A 26,678-nucleotide genomic window follows, 5' to 3' on the forward strand; every position below is an offset into this window, starting at 1 on the left:
AGCACAAATACTGGACTGTCTGGTAGAAAACCGGACACCTGGCAACCCTACCACCAGACACATTGACATCACAATCTACATCTGATTTAGAAAATACTGGACATTTATATTTTCTCAGTTTGTTTCCCGAACAGAAAGCTCAAATACTGGACTGTCCGGTACAAAGCCCTAGCTTACGTTGGCTTTGAGATTTAGCTCCCTCTGCAAGCCCTGGTTATTTTATACCCTCCTCTTTTCTGATTAAAACTGGCCTGTATGTGTACTCTAGGATCAATGATCCCTCCTGCCCCCAATCCCCCCTCCCTCCGACCAATTTCCGATGAAAAAATCTCCCACCCGCTTGAATTAGTCCCATTTCTGCTGAACAGGTGGCAGATCTGGCCGAGGGGCTGGTCGGTGTTCCTCTCAAGCTTTTGGGAGAAGCATAGGGGACGTCCCCACTGCAGTAAAATACCTGTGGCTGGCCTGGATCAGCTGGCTTAGATTCATGGACTCAGGCTATGGGACGGCTCCACTTTGGAGGTGTCCCAGGGGCCAGGCCCCTGCACAAGCCCAAGTGTCTACACTGCTATTTTACAGCCTGAGACTGGGTACAGGAGGGGGTGAGGGAATAGGGGGGCAGGAGTATAGAATGTCTTAAGAGATGCAAACAGGCACCAGAAACTGGCTGGGAGCCAGTATCTGGCTCCAGTCTCCGTGGGCCCTGGGAAAACCACATGGAGGGCTGGAGCCCAAAGGGCCCCTTGAGGGCAGTTGATCAGAGAAGGTGGGGTAGCAGCACGAGGGGTATGAGTGAGGGTGCAGGGAGAAGCCCTGTGCGCAAACTTCAGGGAGCACATGGACACAGCAACATTTGTGCCCTACAACCCAGCGCATGGACACAAGCCCCCGTTTTCAGTGGTGTGTACACACGCGATGTTACAACGTACCCCTGGGTGACAGCCCGGACTTTCAACCATTTGTCCATATTTCAGCACCTGACTGGAAGGGGCCTGGCTGTCGGAGATGCTGAGCGTGTTTATCCTCCGTTGACAGTAAAGGCAGCTGAGCTTGCTCCGCACCCCCAAAAGCTGGACACGTTAGTTTCTGTGCCAAACCTTGGGAACCCCTTGAAAATGCTGATGCTGCCGCCCCCGGGGCAGGCTCTGGGGCCTGACCCCTCCGCTGGCTTTGGGAGAGAGGGATGCTCAGGGGGTCCCTGAGTGCCTTGAACTCCCCACGCATTTCACCACCCCCGCTCTGCCTGCCAGGCACGCCTGTTGGGAAGAGGAATAAGAGACTTGGCCTGCTCAGTCCCCCTGGTGTTCCAGCCAGGTAATGGGATTGGGGCATGGAGGCTCGCAAGTCCCCAGCTCACTCTCCTGGCCTGGGCAAACCCCCGCACTCTGGAGGGAGCAGAGGCAGGGTTGGGGGTGGCTAGGCCTGTATGCTAAGTGATTGGGCCCCAGCCCATCCGGCCTACTCATGGCTATACCCCTGCTCCGGGGGCATTTAATTTACACTGGTGGCCTCTCCCACCCATGGAGCAGCCCAGAATACGGGCACAAGAGAGGAGCACAGCACAGATACTCACAGCACAGATACCTGGGGTGCTGCTTACCTGGAGCATGAAAAGGGTAGCCTTTAGCCATAGCTGCCCACACAACTGCTGCTTACCCAGACCCAATCCACATCACTGTGAGAGTTCTCCAGCAGGTCTGCCTGGCTTTCAAGAGATGCATTCAAGAAGCGTTCTAAGGCTTGGAAAGTGACACCCAGTCTCCGTGTGGTAGTTGCCAGGTGGTGCTCAGCTGAGAAGGAGGCTCCCCAAACAGTCCTTGAGTGCATGTTCATTAGTGTAATCAGGTTCATTAGTGTAATCTCATGCCCACAATTTGGTGTCAATTAAAAGCTGGCAGAGAAATCCAATCAAAATGGAGTTTATTGAAAAGAATGTAAAAGTGACACACCCAATCCATACAGTAGCCCTTGGGTTTGGGAAAGGGTTGTGGGAGACCACGGTATTTGCAACTGATGGACTTCAGATAAAAGATACGCAATTTATTTATAGAAGGTACAATCTGTACAGGTTTGGCTTTTTCTCAACTCCATGTTGGACTGCTTTTTGATCTCGTACAGCATGACGCTTGGATGCCCTTTGTACACAAAGACATTTCCCCAGACCATTTTAACACACACATGCCATGAAGTTTTATGCAATAAAGTGCAATACTGGATTCTTTGAGAGGAATGAAATGATGGAGGAAAATAGCAGGCATTAAATCAAAGACATCTCCTAGACCAACTAGGCTGATTGTAAAGTGCTGATCTGCCCCCCAAAACCAACACATATTTAACTAACTACAGTAAAAGTTCTATCCATTTTACTGAAGTGGAAACACCAGCAACATTTACAATGGAATGTCAGTAACTCCCCTACCCAATCTGCTTTAAAAATAAGAGACATCCAAATAAATCATGGAACTAAAGACACGTCTGCGATTTCCTTGGAGGGGAATAAACCCTACTTCTATCATTCTGTTTCTTAAGAGAAAGAAAAACTAACCTAAAGGATTACAGCTAGTAAGACATTTTGGTCCTGATACAACATGATGAAATGAAAAAGGCTGTAAACACTCACTTCTCCTGTCGGTATGGCTTGCTTGTCTGTGAGGAATAGACAAGATAGGTTGTGTGTTCCGTGACTTTCTTAGGAGCTTGTTCAGTGGTCCCCAATCTTGGTCAATTACACCCCCCCCCCCAGATGGGGAAAGGAGTGAGTGGGATAGGATGGGAGGAGGAGCTGCACTCTGGAGGTGGGGGGAGACTGGGGCAGAGCAAGGAAGGTGGAGCTCCACTCCAGAGGTGGCAGGGTCAGTGGGACAGGACAGGGAGGGGCAGCTGTGCTCCAGAGTTTGAGGGAGCAGGTGTGAATGGGGCACAGCAGGGCAGGGGGAGCCACACTGGAGTAGTTCATTTGTCACTGGGCCAATGGGACCTGTGCCAGGAGCCCTGGCCAATTGGGTGGGGTGTGGAAAAATGGGCATCCCTATGCTCCAACCCTGCTCCCTGGCAGGAAGGCTGGGCGGGCAGAGCAGGCAAGCCCTCACACCCCACCCCCACTCCGTCAAGAGCAGCAGGTGGGGGATGGAGCAAGCCCCCATGCCCTGACTCCATTTCCCCAACAGAAGGGCTGGGGGAACAGGAGTGGACTGCAGGCAGAAGGGATGGGGAAAGGCCCCCACTTGTCCTGGCAGCCCCTTTTCCCCCGCCCTTGCCCGTCTACCCAAAAATTTGGGCCCATCCAGTTTTCCTGTCCTAGCTATGCCCTATGCCACTGACAAATTGAGGACCATTGAGTTCGTTCAAGGGGCCAGACTGGCTTTTCCCTTTGCCCCTCTCCCAACGTTCCATGAAAGAGGGGGGTTGATACTTGGCAAGGCAGACCCCACTCTGCTGAAAGTGAGACAGCAAGCATGGGCGGTTCAGCCAGGGTCTCTTGCTTGGTAAGGTGGGGCCGCTGCCTGAGGAGGATGGGGTTCCCTGGTTTGGAAAGACTGGAAACTCTCTGATGTTTTCTGTCTCCAGCTGCTCTGCAGCCAGGGTACAAACCTGGGCCACTATGCACACCAACCTCCAGGTCCAGTTCAACCACTTGGGAGCCACTTTTCTGAGATGCGTCCCCAGATATGTGATTCACGGAGATTTCGGGGATGATGGATTTCCACTGTTATCTAAAACCAAGCAGGTAGATTGACAGAGGCATATTGCTTGGGGGGACCAATCTGCCCATCTCTGGGGGTGCGCGACATCCCCATGTAAACAAACAGCATCATGGCATCCCATGCCGGCTGTCACAAAAAGTACCATCGGCCCAGTGCTTTCACACCGGGACAGCCCTCTTAAGTACTGGCTACACAGGATGCCTCGTGTGAGTAAAAGAATCATTTTGGTTCCCAAAAGGCACCTTGTTTAACATTGAAAACGTAAGACTGGCCCCTTTACATGTGATGCATGCATAGTTCATATACTCTTGCAGATAGTATATATACTATATATATATATATTCTATTCACACAGACTGCTCCCGAAGCAGAGTCCTTGAGTAGCTAGACATTGGTGAGGGTGCTGCTGGTGAGGAGTCTCACAGCAATGGTTCCTGAAAAGCCGCTGGATTTTTTGTTCCCTTTATCTTGGAGTTGAAGAGTGTGCTGTGACAGACGGTCATCGGGGTCACCGGTCAGGGACACCTGGCCCAGGAACTCGTCACTTATAATGTTATGGTTCCAGACCTAGAGAAACAAGACACAAAATGGGTGCTGTTCCTGCTGCAACCTATTCTGCAGGTACAAACATCTGCACAGGGGATGCCTTGGTCATTCAGTTCATGCTGGTGTTGATTATTTCTCTTGCAGTAGCACAGAGAGGCCCTCCACAAGATCAGGGCCATGCAGTGCTGGGTGCTATACATACACATAGCTAGAGCTAGTCCCCAAGCTGAACTGCTTACTGTCTAAATACATCAACCAGAGAAGAGGTAAGAGAAAGGAAGTACTGTTAGCTCCATTTTACAATTGGGGACCCAGGACACAAAGAAACTAAGTGACTTGCCTAAGGGTGCACACAGAATCTGTGGCAGAGCTAGGAACTCAACCAGCTCTACTAGGATTTAACTTCTAGCCCAACCTCTCTCTCCTTTCATCCACCCCTGCAGCTGGCAGAAGCCTTGATCTTCCTCCAATTTTGAAATGATCACAGGGCATATAATTTTCCTGGTGGATGTCGACTTTTTAACTCATGTCACTGCCATACAGAGGGTATTTTAATAATGATGTGACAACTAGAGTTCCTGCTTCTTCCAAGATTATATACACACCTCCACAGATTCCTGCGGGCTGGGGTCAGAGCGACAGCTTGGAAGGCATGTATGTGACTGTGTGAGATGAAAGGCAGTGGAGAACCAGACCCCACAACTCTTTTATTTTCAGGGCTCCTTTAGATGTGAAGAATACTTGTAGTACCTCCTAATAAGCCAACTCCTGTGGCCCTTACTGAGTTCAAACTTGGGGAAATTCACATTGACTTCATTGGGTACATCTAGACTACAGAATTTTGTCGACAGAGGCTTTGTCGACAGATACTGTCGACAAAGCGTGTCTAGACTACATCCAGTTCTGTCGACAAAGCAAGCCGCACGAGTGTAGACGCAAGGGACAGTGTCGATGCAATAACACCTTCTATCGACAGAACTCTGTTGACAAAAGGCGTTATTCCTCATAGAATGAGGTTTACCTCTGTCGACAAAACTGCCAAGTTCTGTCGACGTTATGTCGACAGAACTCAACAGTAGTGTAGGGGTGTGTCTAGACTACAGAGTTTTGTCGACAATAGTGGACTTTTGTCGACAACGCTATAACTGCGTCTACACTACCGCTGAGTTCTGTCGACATAACGTCGACAGAACTCAGCAGTTTTGTTGACGCTGGTAAACCTCATTTTACGAGGCATAACACCTTCTGTCGACAGAGTTCTGTTGACAGAAGGTGTTATTGCATGTAGGGTTGTGTCTAGACTACAGGGTTTTGTCGACAAAGCAGCTTGCTTTGTCGACAGAACTGAATGTAGTCTATATGCTCTTTGTCGACAGAAGCTTTGTCGACAGTATCTGTCAACAAAACTTCTGTCGACAAAAGCGTATAGTCTAGACGTACCCTAGATGCAGATATAGTTTTTTTGACAAAAGGCCACTTTTGTTGACAAAACCCTGTAGTCTAGACACACCCATTGGGAATTAGCCAAAGGAAGAGCTTAGTAAAAAGGCTTGAGAATTTAACTTCTAGTACCTATGAATTGTCTAAAGCTCCTTACCTCCTTACGCCCATGTTTCTGGTAAAGAACCTGACAAAATACTTTGCATTCATATCTGGTCTAGCATTCAATAACTGAGTCTCATAATCCCCCAGGAGGCAAGTTTGAGCTTCATGTTAGACAGGGAAACCGAGTCACACAGGATTTTGATGAACTAGCCAATGCTGCCCTGCAGATCAGGGAACAGAACCTGAGTCTTGCTGGCTAGCCCCAGACTGGTCTTCTAGTCACCTGCACAATGATGGGCTGTCCTGACTTCTTGCGATAGAAGAGACCTTTCACATCAAACTCTGGAGCCAGGGTGTTTTTCTGCACTGGAGATCGAATTTTGTCCCCTTCACACTTAATGATCACGTAGGGGTCTGCTCCTGGGGAGAGGAAAGAGAATTGATCTGTTGCTGCTGGAAATGTCACTCCTCCCAGCCCTTGCTTGCCTCACTCCTGATGGTGGGTGTTTATATTCCACAAGAGGCGGCAGGAAATCCAGCGGGAACGAGGCTTGCCCACCTCTGCGAAGTCCTGTGAGACCTGCAGACACTAGGGGCTAAAGCTCATTTGTATTCTATGTTATGTCACCCCAGACATGGGCGAGTGACCGAGCAAACCACTTGGAGGTGGTTCCCTAACTGTGGGAAGTGACAACACCCCTGTAACATACGAGCCTAGATGTTCCAAACCAACGCGTGACTTTGGGCACCCAGCCTGAACCACTCTGAAGACGCTGGATGTTCAGACAATGGGTGCACCGCAGATTCAGAATATCAAGGCTCCTTAAGGTCACTCATGGGCCCCCAAAATCACTAATTGCTTCGGAGCATCTTGGCTGCAGGCTGTCAATAACAGCTCCAGACACATGATCAGAAGAAAACACACCGAGGGCACGTTGCAGTGCAGTGAAGAACCTACCTTCAGGTTACCAGGGCTAGGACCTCTCTTCACTACCCAGAGAAAAAGATAAACTGGCAGAAGTGAGCACCTACTGTCTGGTCACACTCTGCATCATGCCCTCTGAGCTAAGCAGCTCTGGTGGGAAGACCCTGCAAAGGGGCAGGCACTTTCAGGGAGGGGCTGGGCACCCCTCAGTGCTCACAGAGGTTAGCACAGCTAACGCCTTGCCAGCTTGAGCCCACATAGCTTTTTCAGGCAGAGACCTCAAGATGCTTTATAAAGGAGATGAGGATCACTGTCCTGTTCTACAGACTGGGCAACTAGTCAACCACAAGGACACAGGCAGACCTGGGAATAGAACCCAAATCTCCTACCACCTAGGCCGGGGTGGGCAAAAGGGCCTCCGCGGGCTGGATCCTAGTGGGTGCCTAGTGGGAAAGGGGGGCAAAGGAGCTCCCCCACCCCCTTCCGTTTAGGCCCCGCTCTTTCCTGTTTAGGCCCTGCCCCTTCCGGGGCTACTTCAAACATTTTCGAAATGACCCCTGAGCAAAAATTATTACCCACCCCTGACCTAGGCCACCAGACTACACTGCAGAGATTTCTACCTCCCACACACGCCTGCACCCACCAACTTAGCTAAGTCAAAGCTAGCCAAATGCACAGGGCCAAAAACTACCTTCACCAAGCAAGTGCAGTGCAATGTGGAGTGCCAGCCGGGTGCTGTCTCTCTGCATAATACACTTGTATTACTTGTGGGACAATCAAAGGACAAATTGGTCCAGCTCACTCCTCGTTTCCAGTCTCTCTTCTAGGTGCAAGGCTTCCCCACGCTGAGAGCCTCTGGAAATGGACCACACTGTGTTTGATCCCCACTGAGCTTCTCAGTCGTCTGCTTGTTGATTATGGTTTACCTCACAAACGCTCCTTGCCTTTGGGATGACCCCATGCCAAAACTAGGGATGTTAGATATCGTGTATTTCAGTAATTGTGTAATCATTGTTAGTGGTTACACGGTTACTAAAATACTCCCTGGGGGCTGGGCCGGCAGCCAGTGCACTCCCAGCTCCCAACCCCACTCCTGGGAAGCTCCCTGCCACCCCACACTGCTGCTTCTGTATCACCATGGGGTGGTAGGCGGAGCCAGTCTGGGAGGGGAGCCACTTTAAAATTACAGAGGCAGCAGAGTGTGTGTGTCTGGTGGCGCCCCCTGAGCACTGGCTCCTGCTTGCCTGTCTCCCCCCCGCCTCTGTGGGAGGCAGCCAGGGACGTGCAGGTGGCTCTGTGGAACCAGCATGTGCGGAGAGATGGCTTAAAAACCACTTCCTCATGCGTATCGGCTCCCACCTCCCCCAGGCCCCCTGTGCTGCTGCCTCTCTATCAGAGGCAGCAGGGAGAGGGGGAGGGGGAGGCAACTCCACCGGAAGCAGCACACGTAGGGGGACGGCTTTAAGCCGACTCCCCATGGGCATTGACTCCTGCCTCCCACCCCTTGATGCCTCTGATACTGAGGCAGCAAGGGGATGGGGGTTGCATGAAGTTGTTTGGATTAACCGATAAACCTAAGCTTATTGGTTAATCGTTTAAATGGCTATACTCTAAAACCCTAGCCAAAATAGACCCCCTTGGTTCCCCCTCGATGGGTGCTAACCAGGAGGAATGCCAGTGAATCCAAGGAAGCTGTGGGAGGAGACACAGGTCCATGGCCTGTCCCACCACAGAAACAGCCCTCTCAGAGCAACTTGTGAGGCCCGGGAACAGCAGGTTGCTAACACCAGCCAGAAGCGACTCATTTGCTCTCACTGCTTTGGCAGCTCATGGGCTTTGGATGAGGACAAGACGGAGAGCAACTGACACCAGCACAAACGCAATCTGTCGCACCAATCCCATCTCTGCACTATGGGACTGTGGAGAACATGGGGTGAACTCCAACCAGGCCTGGTAGCAATAAGGGGTGGGGTGTGCTTGATGAGTGAGGTACGGGCAGAGGGGAAAGCAGCGTTTGATAAGCAACCAGATGTGGGATCAGCTCTGAATAAGATCCAGGAATGAGATGGGCTCTGTCGAGAGGGGTTTCCAGTTCAGCAGAGCAGATGGGTTGCAGTAGGGCCCTGGAATAGGAACACATTTAGAGGGGCTCTAGAAAATGAGGGTAATAGAATAGTTGGGTTATTTCTTGTGGGCAACAGTTGTCTTAGGGAGGGGCTTGAGTGCAGAGTGTGGTGGTACTGGACAAGAGAGACCAGATATTTTGATTTTATAAGGACAGGCTTGATAGTCAGGGGATTTTCTTATACAGACACCTATGACCCCACCTTCCCACCCCTGTCTCCATGATTCACACCGGCTATCTCTGATTTCCCTTCTTGTGGCAGGCAGTCTGTACACGAGGGGGTGACAGAGAGAAGAGGCTGCAGGCTGGAGTGGGAGTGGGGATGAACAGGGGTGGAGGGATGGAGGAACAGGACTATGTGGGGTCCAGAGGGGGAGAAGAAGAGTTTAAGCAAGGTGTGATGGGAGGCAGGGGCAGGCTCTGGGACGAGCTTATTACAGAGTCAGCCTGCTGGACAAATTGTAGCAGCTGTGCTCTGTCGGGGATGTCATGGGGCCTCGGGCAGGCTGACTCAGCAATCAAGTCAGAAAACGGACAGGGCCCAGGTGAGTGTGCGAGCTGCGGGCCAGAGTAGAAAGGTCCCACCGTAACCCACGTTTCCCTGCTAGGAAGCAGGCTCACGCCCGCATGTTTGCAGTGGGGAACAAGTCTTTGTTTGAGGACCAGAGCCAACATTTACCCTTGGCAAGGAAGCACAGCCAGGTGTCAGTGTTCCATCCAAATGCATGCTGGGGATGTGGAGGAACAAACCTACCCACTTCCCAAGGCCTGAGATTGAACTTCCTCATCTCTTGTTCCCAGAGGAAACTTTGCAATAATTTACTGCCCACCTGCTCCTTAACTTTCCACTTCTCAGGGCTCCTTGCTTCCAGGAGCAGAAACAGCTGCAGGATTTCACAGCCCTGCTTTCCAAACCCTTCTCTGGAAAGACCCACAAAAGCCTCATTTCCCACCAGCCAGAGCCAAATTCCACCCATAAATCGCTGCCCCAAAGGTCCAGGAAGGATTGGGAGACAGGAGAGATACAAGCACCAGTGCACAGGAATTGCTGACGAGGCAGGACATCCTGACAGGGTGGAGGGAAAGGGGCGACTGCCCCAGGAACTGGGGAGTGGCAGCAGCTGGAGCCCCAGGCCCTTTAAATCGCTGCCAGAGCCCCACGTGGCACGCTTCGGGCAGCACAGGAGGTAGTTGTCCCAGTCCTGACCCTTCTGCCCATGGTGCCCCTACTGGAGTGCAGAGCTGCGCCCCCACCTTGCTCAGGGGCCTGCAGACACCAGCATGCTTTGTGGATTACCGCAGAGGTATCGGACCAGCTGGAGGATGGCAGGAAAATACCCTTCCCGTGGCTGCATGTTGCATCTTGGTGTAAAACCGACCACTTTGCAGCCACTAACTCAGACTGTACCTGGGGACCCTTGTTCTGCAGAGCCAAAACCACAGAGGCTTGAGAAGAGGCTCTGTTGATCGAGACCCTTCTCAAAGAGAACGCGGCTTTAGAACAGCAACAGCGTGTGTGATCACAGGACACCAGTGAGCCATGAAAAGCAGAGCACAAGTGGGAACAAGAGCCTGACACAATCCAGATATCAGGCTGAATTCTCCTTTCACACTTCTTTAACCCCCTTGATTTCTAAAGGCTCCTAAGTCATGCTCAATACCAGCAGCAAGGTGAGGGGAGAAGCAGGAGCACAGAGATGAAGTGACTTGCCTAGAAGCAGTCATGCTGGGATTAGAACCCAGCTCCCTGGAATCGCAGGTCTGCTGCCTCGTCACAAGGCCACTGACACCATCTTCCCAGATAATGGAGTTTCTCATGGTTTACACCAAGATAAATGAGAGGCAACTCAGGCAGGGAGCCATCTAGCAACTGTCTCTCCCCCAAGGTGACACCTGCCTGGATGACCCCTCTATAGCCTGGCTGGAGCACCTGGAAGGGCTGTTTGCTGAATAAAGAAGGAGCCGTGTTAGTCTTAGAACAGCCTGTTTGCCACAAGCATCCTTGTCGCAGCCTTGCAAGGGATTCCCTTGACGCAGATGGCCTGGGAACTCATTACCAGTCAGGTTAAGAGAGGTGGCGAGAAGGGTTACAATAGGATGAGTTTCAATCGGGAAACACCATTAACATCCTGCGTAGCTACCATGTTTCTTTTAAAAGAAGGACCAGCAAAAGTCCTCCTCCCACCCTCCCTCTCAAGCCATATTATCTTTGCGTTTCTCAATCCAAGGTAAGTGGTGAAAACTGAGTGGCAGGGCAGTGACTCCTGGCCAGGTCGCTATCTTTAGCAGCCAAGGAACAAGCTAGGCCCTGCCCAGAGCGACTCTAGGGAGTGCTATGCTGGCTTCCTGACCAATGAACTGCACATCAAAGTGCCATGGGAATGGCCTGTGCCATTGGAATTGCCCATCCCCAAAGGCAAGCAGTTCAGCTCCTGACCAGGGCCTGTGCTCCATTTATAGCCACATGACCCGCCCAGCCCCCCCCCCCCCCCCCAGCTGTGCAGAGAGATCCATCCTGCACGCTTTAAACTCCTCCCACCCCAGCTGGAGCTCAACTCATGGCTTGGAGTAGGAGGCTTGACAGCTCATGTAACTTCCTTTCCTGGCCCTGGATCTGCAAGGGCCATTCTTAGCCTCAGAAAGCGTCCAACCCTTTGTTTTGATCGTGCTAAACATTCTGCCTCTGCAACCTCCTCCAGCTGTGACTGTGTCCTGTGCGGCTTGTTATCCCTCGGATACCTCCTGCCTTCTTCAAGGACACGGTGACGCTACATCTCCAAACCTACACAGAACCGTTCTGTTCATACCCCAGGATCTCAGCATGGCTACTGCCTTTGGAAACCCTTGACGCCCACAGGGGCCTTTTGATGTACATGGAGCCGTTGGGAGAGTGGGTCTCACAAGAGGCTCTTCTGCTGCTGATTCTCCAGCAGCAACTCAGCTGTCACATTGGAAACAGCTGTCTCCCCAAGCCACATCTCCAGCAGCGGGTCTGACTCACCATTGCCTTGCACCTCGGGCAGTCATACACCCAGGCTGCACAGGGGTAAATGACCACGTAAGGTGCAGGGCAGTGGAGAACCAATGCTGTGGGAGCATAATGAATGATGGGGGGAGAGGAGGAGAGAGTGGACTTGTTGACCCAATGTCTCTCTCAGTCCTATATTCCAAATGGATCTCCAAAATAAACCACTGGGCTACATCCAATCCACCTTTGTTTTGAAGGAGCCCCTCCCCAAGAGACCCTACCTTAGCACCTGCTGGATCACCAGCATGTCCCGGAGGCCCTGGAACATGGTCTGAAATGAAAGGACTTGGTCCCACTCTCCTGCTGCTCCCAGTCCCCCCATGAGTGCAGAACGAGCAATGAAAGGCCAGTACCTCCTTGGGAATCCTGGTTCTTCAGCCCAGCAGCTGCCAGGACATGGACCTGTGATACCACTTGAGGATACCCACACATTCCACTCCAGCAGGTGCGAGGCGGCTCGTCCAAGGTCAGCTCTCTGTGAGGGGGATCAACAGCAAGGGGGTCGTCACGTCAGACACACTGGCGCTCCCAGGCCTCCCGCCTCATTCTAACAGCTGAGCCCTGCAGTGTGGCATCCTGAGGCTGCCCAGCGTGAGGGAGTCAGGGGTGCACAGGTGGCCGGCCAATTAGGTCCCCACTGAAAGGAAGCCCAATGCAAACTCTAGGTGGGTCTAGTGTCTGCTAAGGGAGGTCACTTGGTTTCCATGTTAAACGTGGGCTGCTTGTAATGTAGCAGCAGGGAAATGAGGCGAGAGAAGAGGAAATACCCCTGGTAATCCTCCCTGATCACCACATAGCCTGCATGGACTCTGGCAGAATTTACACCTCGCTCCCTATCTACCTTTCTTGGTCATTTTCTTTCTTTTATTGCAGAGAAAAAATAGAGGGAAGAAAAAGTGCAGAGTACATGTTAACTGCAGTACATGGAATTAGTCCTCTAAGAATGAGCAACCTGCTTCTGTGTAGCAAGCGATTGTACTTCCATGGAACCCATCAACTGAGCATCCAAGTGTAGTGCCAGCAGGCAGAACCGAACCTGGGACCTCTGGAGCTTAGTGCACGAGCCTCTACTACCGCATGAACTAAAAGCCACTTAGTTCTCAGCTAAGGCTGTAAAGCTCACTCATTCTCTCTCTGTAAGTGGTCTCAGTGCCACTACATGGGACAGTGAACCACTTCCAGTAAGTGTGGGGGTTACACAAGCACCTTTAATATCTTATAATATCCTCTCCGGGAAGCAGGGTGGTGCTATTTTACAGATGGGACCCCGAGGCACAGCAAAACCAAGCATCCAGCTCAGGGTCACCCAGGAAGTTTGTGGTAGAGCAGGGAACTGAAATTGGAATCCTAGGAATCTCCTGAGTCCCTCGTTAGCACCCTAACCACTGGGCCACCCTTCCTTTCCTCGCTTGTTTTACTAAGGAACACTTGCGTTTGCACGCCGGGTCATTAACCCACAAGACTGCCCACCCATCAACAACATCCATCAGGTTCTCAAGGACCCACAGATTCATCTGCTGAGTCACACTGCGCCAGGTCAGTCTGAGCACAGGCCCTTCCTGAGTGCTGCCTTTGGGCCAGGGCAGGGGCTAGGATCCGGTCTGGGGAGTTTACCCTGTCCCAGGTCAGCCTCTGACACGGCTGATAAGGAGAGGCACTCCTCACCTGCAGTCTGCCGGCACGTCTGTGAACACCCGGAGCAGGAACTCTCCCACATGACCCGGGTCGAAGGTCGTGGGAATGATGACGTAGCGCCCTTCCTTCAGGTCCGTCCTCAGGAAGATGCTGCGGGAGTTAATGTAGATGGAGCTGGCCACTTTCTGCTGCAGGGTATGCATCCTGTAACGCCGGTTCAGCTCCACCTGGGCACAGGTCACAGCCGGAGACTCAGGCCTGGTTTCGATCCCCACCGCACGACAGACCTTAGCGTGGGTCCATCTGCCAGGACCAAATCCAGGAGCCTCTGCAGCTTGAACTAAAGCCCAAACTGCAATCTGTGGCATTGCCACTAGAGGGAGATGGAGCACCACACCAGACAGGCACATGCATGTGCAGGTAGTGTGAGTGCTCAGGGTAACAGATCAACCATTCCTAGTTAGCAGGGACTGTCCCTTCTGCTTTACTGGGCATGGGTGTATTTACTGCCCTACGTCTCTGGAAACTCTCCTACCATACTGGCCCAATCTTTCTGACCCTAATACCTCTAGGGCCTACCCTAGGGCCTACTCCACCTTCTCTTTTCATGCTGCCAGGTGTGACTAAGGCGGTGGAAATAACATTGCCAAGCCTGCCTGGGAGCACTAGTCACTTCCCGGCTCCTGCCGCACGACCCAGGCCAGGCCTACAGGGAAGGTGCCTTTCGTTTCTGGGAGAAAGTGATTTCAGGTAGTCCTGGCCAGTTCTCTCAAGGGTCCTCTCACCTCCATCGCGTCTCCCCACAATGGCAGGTCTTTGGGCATTGGTCCCTCCAGCCTCAGTTACACGGACAGACCCGAGGTGGGGTGACCGCAGAGCCAGTCTGTGCGATGCCCCGTCTTCCCATGGGTGAGAGCTCCTGACATCAACCACTGGGGCCTGAGAGCCTCACGCTGAGGCGGGGGGCAACATGTGTGGGATGCAATCTCCCCCTCCAGCTGTACTAATAGCAGCAGAAAGGGGAGGGGCCTATAGCATTCCAATCACTCCCTCCTTATGCACGGGGGGGTGGAGGGTGGGAGCGCTAGCAGCAGCAGCAGCGTTCTGCTGGGGTCCTGCCTGGGTTTGCTGGGTAGCTCTCTGAGTCATCTGCCCCCTCTGATGCACCTACCCAGGGGCAGCCAGCATTCAGGCCAACACCGTACATCGCCCAGCTCACCTTGTGGATATCAAACCCGATGGCCAAGTTCTCTCCTTTGCCTTCTTTGCGGCTGGTCCTCTTTGGTCTCTGCTGGATGGAGATCAGCACCTCGTCTTCTGCCTTTTTCACATCAAACACGTACTAGAGGTAATGACAGGACCGAGAAAGGAAAGGTGAGAGGCCCTCAGGTCTGCTGGAGATCGGGGAGCAGAGAGGGAAGGGTTAATGGTGCCATGGGGAGAGCATTGGCTCTCTCACCTCCGGAGATAGCCTGGGTTCAAATCCAACATGTGAACATGTGTTCAGTAGACTAAGCCTGATGCCAAGGGGACTTGCATTTGCATGAGACGTTCAGTCTGACCTGGCTCTGTCTGGGAAGGCCCAAGCAGGGGTTGTACAGGATTTACCTCATCTATCCAGCCTATCACTCTAGTATTGGAGCCTCTCACAGACTTAAAGGCTTTGTCTTCACGGCGAGTTCTTCCAGCAGAAAATATGCTAGAGGGACTCATTAGCATAAGTTGCGATCTCATTAGCATATTTTCTGCTGTTTCTTTTTGTGCAAGGGGTTTTTGCGCAAAAAGAAGCAGTGTGGACAGGGGTTTTCTACGCAAAATGGGGGTTTTGAGCAAAAAACCCCCATCCACACTGCTTCTTTTTGTGCAAAAACCCCTTGCACAAAAAGAAATGGAGGAAATATGCTAATGAGATTGCAACTTATTTTCTGCTGGAAGAACTTGCAGTGAAGATGTAGCCTAAGGTTTTTACCCTCAGAACACCCCTGTGCTTTTATGCCCATTGTACATGAAGTACATATAGGCTAAGTGACTTGCCCAAGGTCACAGTGGAGTTTGTGGCAGAGCAGTGGCTTGAACTCTGGCTTAGTCCTAGGCTAGTGTTTTAACTACTGGACAATGCTTCCTCTTGTTTCCAAAAGGCAAAGGCTTTGCTGCGCATAGACGTGTTTCTGTTGGTTTTGATGCACTTAACCCACAGTGGCAAGCTCAGCTTCAGAGACAAAAGCACAGAATAGCTCATCGCTAACCCCAGAACCAGACTTTGGCTTCCTATGGCCCACCAGGCTCGAGTTACCCTGCCAGCCTCAGCTCCTTCCAGCAGGTCCTCGTCTCCGCATCTCACCTGGGGGTTCTGCAGAAAGGTGGCTTTGTGATTGATGCAGCCTCCGGAGCGGTTCTTAAGGGGGTCGTCATGTCTCGTCCACTCCCCGCGCAACACCGCCTCCTCCCACGTCTTATGGATGCTCAGGTAGGATGTGTTTATGAGGCGGCACTTGATGATGTCAGTGAAATACTTGCAGAAGTCTTCGAATGTCATCCTACGACAGGAAAGAGGTCACCAGTTCAGCCTTGCACGCCTACCGCTCGCTTTGTGTGGCCAAGCACTGAAAGCAGCCTGTGGTCAGCTACGCACAGTGTGCAACACTGCTGTCTAGTGGTTGATGATCCCCTGAGCGGCTACGGGATAGGTTCTCAGGATATGTCTACAGTGCAGTTTTTCTGGAAAAACAATACTTACGTCCACACTGCAATTGTGTTCTTTTGACAGAAAGTCGAAAGAACGGAGGGGTTTTTCTGACAGCAGTAAACCTCATTCTATGAGGAAGAAGCCTTTTTCGGAAAAAGGCGTGTGTAGACGTGGAAGAGCGCATTTTTTCGAAAGAAGAGGCCTCCAGGAAAAAGCTCCTGGTGCCTACTCCGTCCACAGTAATCACAAACCGAAAAGCGAGATAGCGTCCAATCGATGTGGACGCTATCTTTCGAAAAAGCACATTGCTTTTTCATTGAGCTTTTGCTGTGTGGACGCGCTCTTTCGAAAGAAGTTTTTTTGGAAGATCTCTTCCAGAAAAGCTTCTTCCGAAAGAAACCTGCAGTCTAGACATAGCCTCAGAGACAGCAATGAGACTCATTCTTTAGCTCAAGGGGCAGAGATTTGTGCTTTTGGAGCTGAAGGAGCAGGTCCCTTGTCCTCCCTTGCATGTGCAGGGGACTTACCTAAACCTTGTGTCTGGTATAGGTGGGACACCAGAAGGATTTGAACCCAGCATCCGCAGAGCTAAGCCTGGGATTTCCAGAGGTGCTTAAGGGAGTTAGGCACATAATCCCATTGAAAATCTACTGAGGAGCATGGGCTTCTACAGCTTGAGTCAAGGACTACGAGTGAAAAACCTGTATGCAGACGGGAGACAAAAAGCCACGCTCGGCTGGAGCTACAGTTCCACATGGTCTCCCGAGGCTGTGAACTGGATCCTTCACCACAGCTTGTCTGGCGTGGATTATGCTCAGGTCTCCCTTTGCTACGTGCCGGGGGTCCTGTGCTAGTTCAATGGGAAATGCTTCGGAGGGAGTAATCAGTCCACACAGCTTCCCCTTGACGTGGCACAACCCAGCAGGGACTCACCAGAATTCCCCGTCATCCTCCACCGTCATCCCCAGCTTCTCTCGCTCACTCTTGCTCACCTTCTGCCATTCCTCAGAGCTGCAGGGGGGAATGGAAGGGAATCGTTAGTAAGAGGGAAAGGGGAGTTACTTTGGGATTTATTCTGCCTGGGAGTGGGGGGATCTGCCTTAAATGGGCAGCATGAGGCCCATGCATAACATTAGCCACATCTGAGTCCTCCAATGGAGCAAAGGGGCTGGACAGTTGGCCCGATAGGGCCCTGGAGGAGCCTGTGGGTGGTGTAAAGAGGGTGCAGATCCTCGACTGCTCTAGGTTACACTGGGGGATAGTTCAGCCCCCAAGGATCAGGGGAGTGGATAAGTGGCTTAGATCTAACATGGCCCTCCCCACTCTGAGCAGAGCACTGCTTGGCCAGATTGGGGACCAGGCCCCGTCATTTGCAAACCCCACCAGCTGTGCCAGCAGACGTGCGCTCGAGCAGTCTGGCTGAGGCAGTCAGCCCCCACCTCAGGCACCAGCAGTGGAGCTAGCAGACTCCATGAGCAGCACAGCACAGCACAGCTGCTTGGCTAACCAAGCAGGGCCAGATCCAAGGCTCCAGCATCAGCCTCTGCCGCACAAAGCAGCTGGAAAATTGCCTGGAAAGGAGCAGCTGAAGTTTCCCTGTGATACTGGGGTGGGGGGGGACATATGTTAGCACGACATCACTTGCTCCCCTTACCTCCACGGAGGGGCTACTGGGATGGGATGTGGCAGGGCATGGCATACCATTCTCCCCCAGAGCCTTGCCTAGCACTACAGTCCCTGGGGGTGCTGTAGGCGGAGTCCTACCAGAGGCGGTCTTGCCTGGCCCTGGATTGGGGGAGCCAAAAGATGACTTCAAGCTACCCTCAACTCCCTCTCCAGCAGTGCTGGGTGTAAACAGGCTGAGGATCTGGCCCAAAACGCCCACTGGATCCTTGATGAACCGTCCAAAGTTTGCTGTGAGAGTGTTCGGCTCCTCGCAATCCCAGCCCAAGCAGCCTCTGAAGCTGGGCTCGGTGTAGGGTAAATTGAGGCAGCGCACGGTATCTTGCTGAGAACTGACAAATTCAAATCTCAAATCATTAGGCCAGCCCTGGGAAGTTACTGTGACCCTGGTTCCCCTGGCAACCACATTCCAAAAGGGCCTCACTTTGATAAGGCCGGTACCAAACAACCAAACAACCGCGCGGGATTGTTTTTCATTGCTTTGTTTCTGGAAAATAAGCTTGGATCCCAAAGATCACGCCAAGGCAATACCACCCCCGCAGGAGACGCATTATATTTCCAGCCGACAAAATGACCATCAACATGCCTTTGTTTATGTTGGCTTATTTAGCTCGTTAGGAATAACTATCTGTATTAGTGATAACATGTTGAATTGGCAATGGGCGGAGATGTTGTGTAACTGTCATAGACCATTGGCTCACGTGCATATCTCATTTCCGCTGCTAGACCTATCAAATCACTTCTCCTCCGTCCATCTGCTACCTATATAATCTAATGTATGTTTTGGTTAAGTTAGTGCTCACCAGGTTAACTCCTGATGGGTACTCCAGCAGCTGTGTGAACCAATAAATCCTCTGCATGTTTTCACCTGCACCCAGTGTGTCCAGAATTATTCCCAACACCCGGCCTCCTCAGGAAAAGGCCTGTATATGAGGGTACTGGAGAAGCCAAACTGCCTGTTGCTGGGCTGAGACATTTCATGGCACCACAAACATTTTCATACGGTGCAGGGCCCCACGTTTCACCAGCTCTAGCCTCCCTTCCCCTCAATCTGCCCATAGTGGCCCTCATCTTCACACACCCACCAAAAACACACAGGATCTCAGCTGAGGAACATTGGTGGGTAGGTAAAATTTGCCTCTAAACGGAAATCTGGCAACCCCCTCCAGGCAGCCTTGCCCCTAGCCTTACTCACGTGTCACTCCACGGGCCGTTCCACTCCCTCTCCCCCCAGGGGTTCCGCATCCGGATCATATCCAGCTTCTCCGATTTGAAGAAGGCCAGCAGGCCATGGCCCAAGCGGACTTTCCGGACGTCTGTCACAGCGTAGGCATGTCCTTTGACAAGGCCACAGTCCAGGCGGGCTTCCATGTCAGCTGCTGTGGTGGCCTAGCCAGGGAAACACAAAGCTAAAATCCAGGGTCAGGGCTTTCATCTCCAGGAAAGTTATATTCCTGTGAAAGTCCTCATCCCTATGTTCACTCTTCTTACAACACTAGGATGGGTTTTGTACAAAGTATGTCTTGTGCAGTATCATATGAAAACTCATAATTTGCTGATCGTTATTGTCCAGGCAAAATACATGTAGCAACACTGTATCTAACATTGTAAGATTCCATTGTATAACACTATTGAGACATATTCCAAGTTTAGAAAAGCAGGTACAGACTATTTACTCAAAGACAAATGGCAAACCAATGCCTCAGACAAGCGTGAAGAAAACCAGATGCTCATGTAGCCCTTCTTTGGCAGGAAAAAAGGTGTGAGTGAGAAATTTACGTCTTGGCAAAGAAGCAGCTGGAAGTTCACATCCCCACAGACTTTTTGTCTTCTGAACCCCAGCTGAAGATCCCCAGCTCTGGAGGGTCTCCAGAAGGCAAGAGGTCTCTGAACTTTCTCTGGGACTTGCATTAGCATGTCTCCCTGTCTGTGACTGCCATCCCAGACCACCTCACCCCACCAAAGATTTTCCCCCAGCTTGGAAGCAGCACAGCTGAAGGCTATATGTTTTCATAGCAGGCTGTGTGTGGCTGGAGGAGTGAGTGTGATTTTACTTCCTTAGTCCTGCCCCTGCTCTTCCTCTCTCCCTGTGCAGATCCCAAACCTAGGGTGCACCAATCTGTGGAACCCCATGGGGAAAGCTGGTGCCACAGAAGCAGCTGGGCGTCCCTTCTGCACTGCATGTGGATCCCAGGTGGGAGAGCTGCCCCGTTACGATTGTCACAGACCCACAGCTCCAGCAGGAAGGGAGTGCGAAAGCAGAATGCCCTGCATAGGAAAGTGAGCGAAGGGAGACGCATGCTGGTGAGGAGGTAATGCTGACGCAGTCCAGCCATGATACGAGGCTGGAGAACACACTGTAGGGCACAAGCGTTGGTTTGCAAAAGAGTGGGGAAGAGGGGTTCAAGAGCAGAGATGGGCAATACGCACTTAATAAGTGGGCTGCATAAGTGACTCTCCTTCATCGATCTCAGTAGGCCGCATACAACCTGCATACCCCTTATCTGCCTCCCTCCCCCACTCATTTCTCGTGAATTGGAGCCTCGCTCTCCCAGCACTTTCAGAGCGCCATGAATCCAAAAATAAAACTCTCCCTGAAGTGTCTGCGTGACAAAGGGGCCAGATTCTGATCTCCCCATAGAAGCCCAGCTGTTGCCTCGGTGACCTCTATCTGCCTGGATTGTAAACTCTTTGGGGGCAGAGACCTTCCTTTCACTGTGCTGATCCCAGACTGGGGCCCCTCAGCACGGCCACCAGACAAACCCAGCAGCTGTGCACTTCTTACTTTGATGGAGCAGCTGATGAGACCTCCCCGGTTGTAGACCTTCAACACTCGCTCAAAGAGGAGATTGCGTTTGGCTTCGTCGTTAACATAGTTCCCTTCGATCAGGTCGATGGGCTCAGACACGCCGCCGGTAAAATCGACCAGTGCGTCAGCTGTGTTGCCTCCATCTAGGGCCTCATAGCACCCAGACAGCCTAGAAGAGGGGAGGAACAAAGACAACACGCATGGAGGTGAGCAGAAGTCACGGGACTCTAGAAGGAGGTTTGAGTATCATACCGGGGCATGTCCAATAATGTTCCCCAGGCTGGGCTTTGTCAGGGTCAGGCCCACTGGTCTGTGTATGAAACGGGGGAACAAGCAGCTTTAAATAGTGGCTGTCCCTCTTCCTCATCTCTCCCCCCAGCTAGAATACAAAACCAAATCCAAAACACGTAGCTAACAAAGCTGGGCCAATCCTTCACCAGAGTTGTTTGCTTCCACTTCCCATTGCAAGGTCTGTCTCCTTTTGTCTTCGTTCAGTGCCTGTCCCCAACGGGACCTCTGGTTGCGATGCTAGGGGGTCTAAGTCCCAGTCCAGCGCTCTGTCCACTAGGCCACACTGCCTCCCACAGAGCTGCTGACACAGAGCACCAGGCACACAGACACAGAGCTCAGCCTCAGTGGTTCCTGCTCATGTACCTACTTGGCATAGGCCTTCTCCACCAGCGCACACCAGAACTCATTCTTGGAGTTGGAGTGGCAGTAGATGAGCTGGTTGTGGAGCGTCGGCAGGCGGTCGTCTATCACCACGTCCACCCAGTCGCCGAATCGCCAGAACTGGAAGTGAAAGATCCCAGCGTAGTTCTCTGGCTTTTCAGCATTCCACTCCTGCTCCTTCCAGTCCGGGATGACCTGTAGCGGTGGGGGAAGAGTCACAGGATTCACTTGGGATGGAAAAGAAACTCCCCCCCGCCCAGCACTAATGCAGGGGACATTTGCATGTCACGGAGCTGGCTAGCAATGTGGGGTCTGCTTCAATGGTTCTCCTAGGCCAGCATCCCTCCTCTGCTGCTGGCCAATGATGGTGGCGTTAGAGGCAGGGCAAAGAACCCTGCCAACCCTCCTGCCTGGCCTACAGGGCCTGCAGCAGGTTACACAAACAAGCTGAAGTGCAGTTACATTGACATGGGTGGCTGCAAAAAAACAAAACAAAACAAAACAAAAGTGGCACCTTCTTAGGTCCCCCGGGCATGATTCTGGTGTGACCCTGTTGACGTAAGTGGGGCCTCTGCTGAGTTACAGTGGAGGAGAATCGGGCCCTCTGGGCCTGACTCCTATGTGTGCACATTGCTGACAGCAACGGAGTGACAGAATTCACCTCATGAGCCACCCTGTTAGGAGGTGCTAGGGTCAGTTTATTAACTCACTGGGTATTAAAGAAGTGGGGACTATAGGGACTCTGCAAGGGACAGCCAAGGGAGGGGAGAAAGCATAGGCCGAGGCAGGCCTGCCAATGGCAGGAGGGCAGCAAAGGGGGCAACAGACGGAGCTGCCCCCACTACTGCAGCAGTGCTGGCAGCTGGAACCCTGGCCCTTAAAATCCACGCACTGCCGGCAGCACTGAGAGCTGCCTAGCCCCAGCCCCACCCCTTATGCCTGAGTCTCCACCCCTTCAGAGGCCACAGAGCAGGCCCTAGGACACCTTGCCAGGGGCCTGGTGAGCCTGTCACCCCCACTGACTGAGGCACTGTTGTGTATGCTGTCAGATAAGCCATGCCCAAACGAAGGGCTAAGTCTGGCCAACAGGCAGACTTGCCCGGGTGAGCTCCCCCAGCGCAGACTGCCGTCAGCCCTAAAGGACCAGCACAGCTACAGCAGAGACAGGCGTTGCCTGTTCATCATCTGCACAACTGTCAGCTCAAATCCAAATGCAAATCCAACAGGGGGGCAACGCTGATGTCAGAGGAGGTGCGTTTGGAGTTCAGACCCTGGCCAGAGATTGTAGCGCAGGCGGATTTGACTTGTGCACTCGGCATAGAGGATCTGTACTCACTGAACAGACACTGAAGCCCCCAGCATCCAGTGTAATTCCATGGGCTTTGCTGCCATTGGGAGCAGAATCAGGTGCATACTACTTCAGTGCTACTCCCCTTGGCCGATATATTAGTGATGCCTTCGGTACCATGCTCCGCAAGCATAGCTTGCTGCAATACCATGCCCCGCCAGACTCAGTACAACACCCCCGTAGCTTGCTGCAGTATCATATCCCACCAGCTTACATCATGGCTGTACTATGCCCACAGAGCAGGGAAGGGCAAGAGAGCCTCCGTGGGCTGGATCTGACCCTCCAGAGCATGTAGCTGCCCTCAGTACCACACGCTCTGCTGCTCCCCCACCTCCAGGCCAATGAGACCTGGGGACGGGGGAGCATGTGAAGTGTCCTCCCCACACCAGGGGGGCGTAGCACCAGAGGGAACCACTAGCTGTTCAGAACTGGCTGTTCACTCTAGGCACCACGCGCCCCTTGCAGGACACGGGTAGGGGGGTAGGAGACAAGAGACTTTGTGCGCTCCCACGCCCCCAGATCCCTCGGTATCACACCCCACCAGCACAGCCCTCCTCAGTATCACACCCCGCCCCGACTGGCCCGGGAGCAGGAGAGCGCACCAAGTCTCCTCCCGCCACCAAAGGCACACTGTACTAGAAGGAATTGTCACTTGTTTTGAAATTTGCAAAGTGGTCCCCCTTCAAAAATTAGTTCCCACCCCACCCTACAGCATCGCTCACTGCAATGCAGTAACCTGTCAGCTCCATCAGTGCAGGACCATACAGCCAATAGATTTGCCTGCAGTACCACACCCCACCAGCATGGCTCCCCTTGGCACCACACACTGCCAGCTTCCCTCGGCATCATACCCTGCCAGCGTATCTCCCCTCGGTACCGCACTCCACCAGCCTAGTTCCCCTCGTCACTGCACCTCACCCGCACAGCTCCCTGCATGTCTCTACCTAACAAGCATAGCTCACTTCAGTATCACACCTTGACAGTGTAGCTCATGGCAATATCATACCCCACAAGTGTAGCTCGCAATACAACACCCCGCCAGCCTAGCTGGCTGCTGAGCTCTAGGCTGGCTACATAGTTTGCTCCCTGAAGTGGTCCTGATCAATAGAGACAACACAGAGAGAGCACTGAGAATGAGTCACTCTCAGATTTCAGATTTCCAGATTTCAATGAAGACATCTGCACTCCCTCTGGGAAGCTGTCAGGAAAGGGTTATACTGCACTCAAATCACATCCCCATCGATTTGCTCCTGACTGCAGATCACACTAATTAATCCTCATATTGGGCCATTGTGTTAATCAACTCTCTATTCATGTAGGCCTGTGAGTCATTAGAACAGTTCTTACAGCTGGCTTGCCAGCAAGGGCTTAATGCAGCCATACGCTGCAGGAGACCATACCCCAAATTCTGCCAAGGCATCTCAGGACCCCAACGTCTCCACTGCCAGCCCTTTCTTTTGAAAGGCTGGTGAAAACGTCCAGCACCACTGATGTCAATGGAAGCAGTATTAGAGCCACAGAGACCAGCAGGAGCATTGCAAACACTCCGTGCAGTCTCACCTATGTGCCCCAACAGTGCCCCAAAGGGACCAGCAAAGAGAGAGAGAGAGGGGAGCTAAGTCTCCACAGCCTGTTCAGGTCCTTGGCCTCACTGCTGGAATTCCCTAATGGTTAGCGAGGGGGATTCCAGGAGGTGACAGCAGGGTTCCATGTAAGCTGAGCAGTTGGGCAGCCACCCAGGAGAGATTCAAATGCCACCCAGTGGATTGTCAGAGAACCCCAGCTGGCAGCAGATGGCACCAGGTGTTTCTACTGGTGGTACACAGCCACACATGCCTTGGTGCACATCATAAAATTTATTCTGCACGTGGATGGAAAAAATTAAAGGGAACATTGCATGACACCACCAACTCCTTGAATCCAGGGCCCAGAATTGCGGTTAAGTGATGAGGGCTGTTGCCCACAAGTGACATGGCTTGGGCTTGGCCTCAGATAAATGCTCTGAATCACAAAGAACAGAGCTTAGCTGGGGAGGAGCTCAAAGGCTGTAGTATCCATTAGTGGCTCCAATCAAGATCCCCCTTGTGCTAGATGCTGTACACATAACAGGACACTGTTTCTGCCCTAACGAGCTGACAAAACAAAGGGTGGGGGGAAACTGAGGCAAAAAGCAGTGAAGTGACTTGCTCAACATCACACTGGCAGCCTGTGGCAGAGCAGGGAGTAGCACTTAGATCATCTAAGTCTCCACGCAGGAGCACCAGCTCATCCCTCCCCTTAGAGCAGCATTAAAATGGACTAGAAGTAGTTTCTGGGTAACACCTTCCACGGCAGGGGGGGTTCCAATGTGCTGTTATAATAATGAAGATATGGAGCCCTCCTTTAGATTTCAAAGCACTTTACAAAGGATGTCTACATCATTAGTCCAGATGGGGAAACTGAGGCACAGGGAGGCAGGGTATTTTATCCAACCTGGTTTGGCAGGCAGTGGCAGAGATGGACTAGTACCCAACTCCCCCAAGTCCTAGCCCAGTGATCTGCCCATTTCGCCACACTGCCTTCCTCTCTTCAAAAGAAAATAAGTGGGTGCCTCCAAAACTCCAATTCCTCAGGAGGAAAAGAGGCCCAAGCCCACGTTCAGAATCCCTCGGGGTAGGACACACTGAGCTACAGTAGATTCGCTCTGCCCTGTAATACAAGGCTTCAAGGCACTGACTTCAATTTCACATTGCTGTAGAGAATCCCCCGGAGCTTCCCCAGCAAACTGCGAACGCTGGCCCGAAATGCCCAGCTGCGGTCAAGGAAAAGGTCAAAGTCATGCAATATCACCTTGAAAGCCCATTAGCAACCAGTCACGCAGGAGCAGAGGGCGGGAGGGGAAATCGACGGGCAGCTATTGAAGCTACAGCTAAAGAGTATCAGAAACACAGCAATACCCGTGCCATCAGCTGCCATGGGTGCAGGGTGTACAACTGAGGGCAAAGCCAAGCATCAAGCATTAAGGTGGGGAAACAGCTACAGGAAAAACGGCTGAGAACTGCAAATGCAGCCACTGCTTTCATTAATTTTAGGCCTTGATTTGGGAAAGTGTCTCTAGTCCAACGTGGGTAAAGTTAAGCACGTGCTGAAATATTTTCCTGAACTACAACCTTCAAACTTCTCTCTGTCCCAATGCCACACATCATTCCCATCTGATACCCGGTAGGAAAGCAGCCAGCTGAGACATCTGTTTTCCGGCTAATTCCAGTTCTAGTGTCTCTTCATCCTCCTCCTCACCCAATCCTTGTCTCTTTCCTGTCTCTCTCCTTTCCACCTGATGCTTCCTGCCTGATGCGGAGAGGAGCCCTGATCTCTAAGTGGGGCTCTTAGGTGCTACTGTAACTAAAGAAGAGGAAGTTGGGAGAGGAATAAAAAGCATGATTTTTAAAAAATTAATAGCAGTGAATATAGGTTAGAAAATGTGAACATTCTTCATGTAGGGCAGCAGGTCTAAGAGCGACTGAGGAGAGGACTTCATCATGGTCTACAAGTATCTATAAGCAATGGTCCCTCTACTATTCCCATCCATGTGCAGAATAAATTTTGTTATATGCACTGAGATGTGTACCACTTATAGAAACACATGCTGATGGTTGTGGGTGCTGTGTGGGCGCTCTGCTAATCAGCTGGGCGGCACCTGAATCTCTCCTGGGTGGCTACCCAAGCGCTCATCTTACAGGGAACACTGTCTACAAAGGGCTGAGATTTCTGACTGGAGAACGGCTTCTGAATCTATCAGAAAAAGATCTGACTAGTAGTGGGAGCCTAACTTCCTTACACTCCTTTCAAAAGCCCAGCTTGGCTCATTACCTACATGGAGCAGAGCAATGAAAAGGTGTCTTATCGACTGGTGTTGTCTCAGTGTGTGTCCCCCTCCCTCCTGCCAAGACTCTTGCCTTATTCTTGGACTGTCAGCTTCTTGAGCAAGGGCTG

At 52.1% G+C, this 26,678-nt stretch overlaps 1 protein-coding gene across 2 annotated transcripts in view; it reads right to left on the minus strand.

The window, feature by feature from the left end:
- Nucleotides 1-2,019: 2,019 nt before the first annotated feature.
- Nucleotides 2,020-26,678, minus strand: part of CAPN5 (calpain 5) — a 117,261-nt gene continuing 92,602 nt past the window's right edge. Inside the window, exons 4-13 of one of the 2 annotated variants that reach the window (XM_006139577.5) lie at nucleotides 21,345-21,553; nucleotides 20,663-20,855; nucleotides 19,073-19,266; nucleotides 17,128-17,205; nucleotides 15,850-16,045; nucleotides 14,728-14,850; nucleotides 13,539-13,735; nucleotides 12,227-12,348; nucleotides 6,079-6,215; nucleotides 2,020-4,271 (exon numbers count right to left, since the gene is read on the minus strand). In XM_006139577.5, coding sequence (XP_006139639.2) covers nucleotides 4,089-4,271; nucleotides 6,079-6,215; nucleotides 12,227-12,348; nucleotides 13,539-13,735; nucleotides 14,728-14,850; nucleotides 15,850-16,045; nucleotides 17,128-17,205; nucleotides 19,073-19,266; nucleotides 20,663-20,855; nucleotides 21,345-21,553 — 1,632 coding nt within the window. In that variant the 3' untranslated portion in view covers nucleotides 2,020-4,088. The remainder of the gene's footprint in view (nucleotides 4,272-6,078; nucleotides 6,216-12,226; nucleotides 12,349-13,538; nucleotides 13,736-14,727; nucleotides 14,851-15,849; nucleotides 16,046-17,127; nucleotides 17,206-19,072; nucleotides 19,267-20,662; nucleotides 20,856-21,344; nucleotides 21,554-26,678) is intronic. The other variant, XR_016348572.1, reaches the window with a different exon arrangement.

Source organism: Pelodiscus sinensis, chromosome 1 (genome assembly GCF_052426305.1).
Source record: "Pelodiscus sinensis isolate ZL-2025 chromosome 1, ASM5242630v1, whole genome shotgun sequence".
Taxonomy (NCBI): domain Eukaryota; kingdom Metazoa; phylum Chordata; order Testudines; family Trionychidae; genus Pelodiscus; species Pelodiscus sinensis.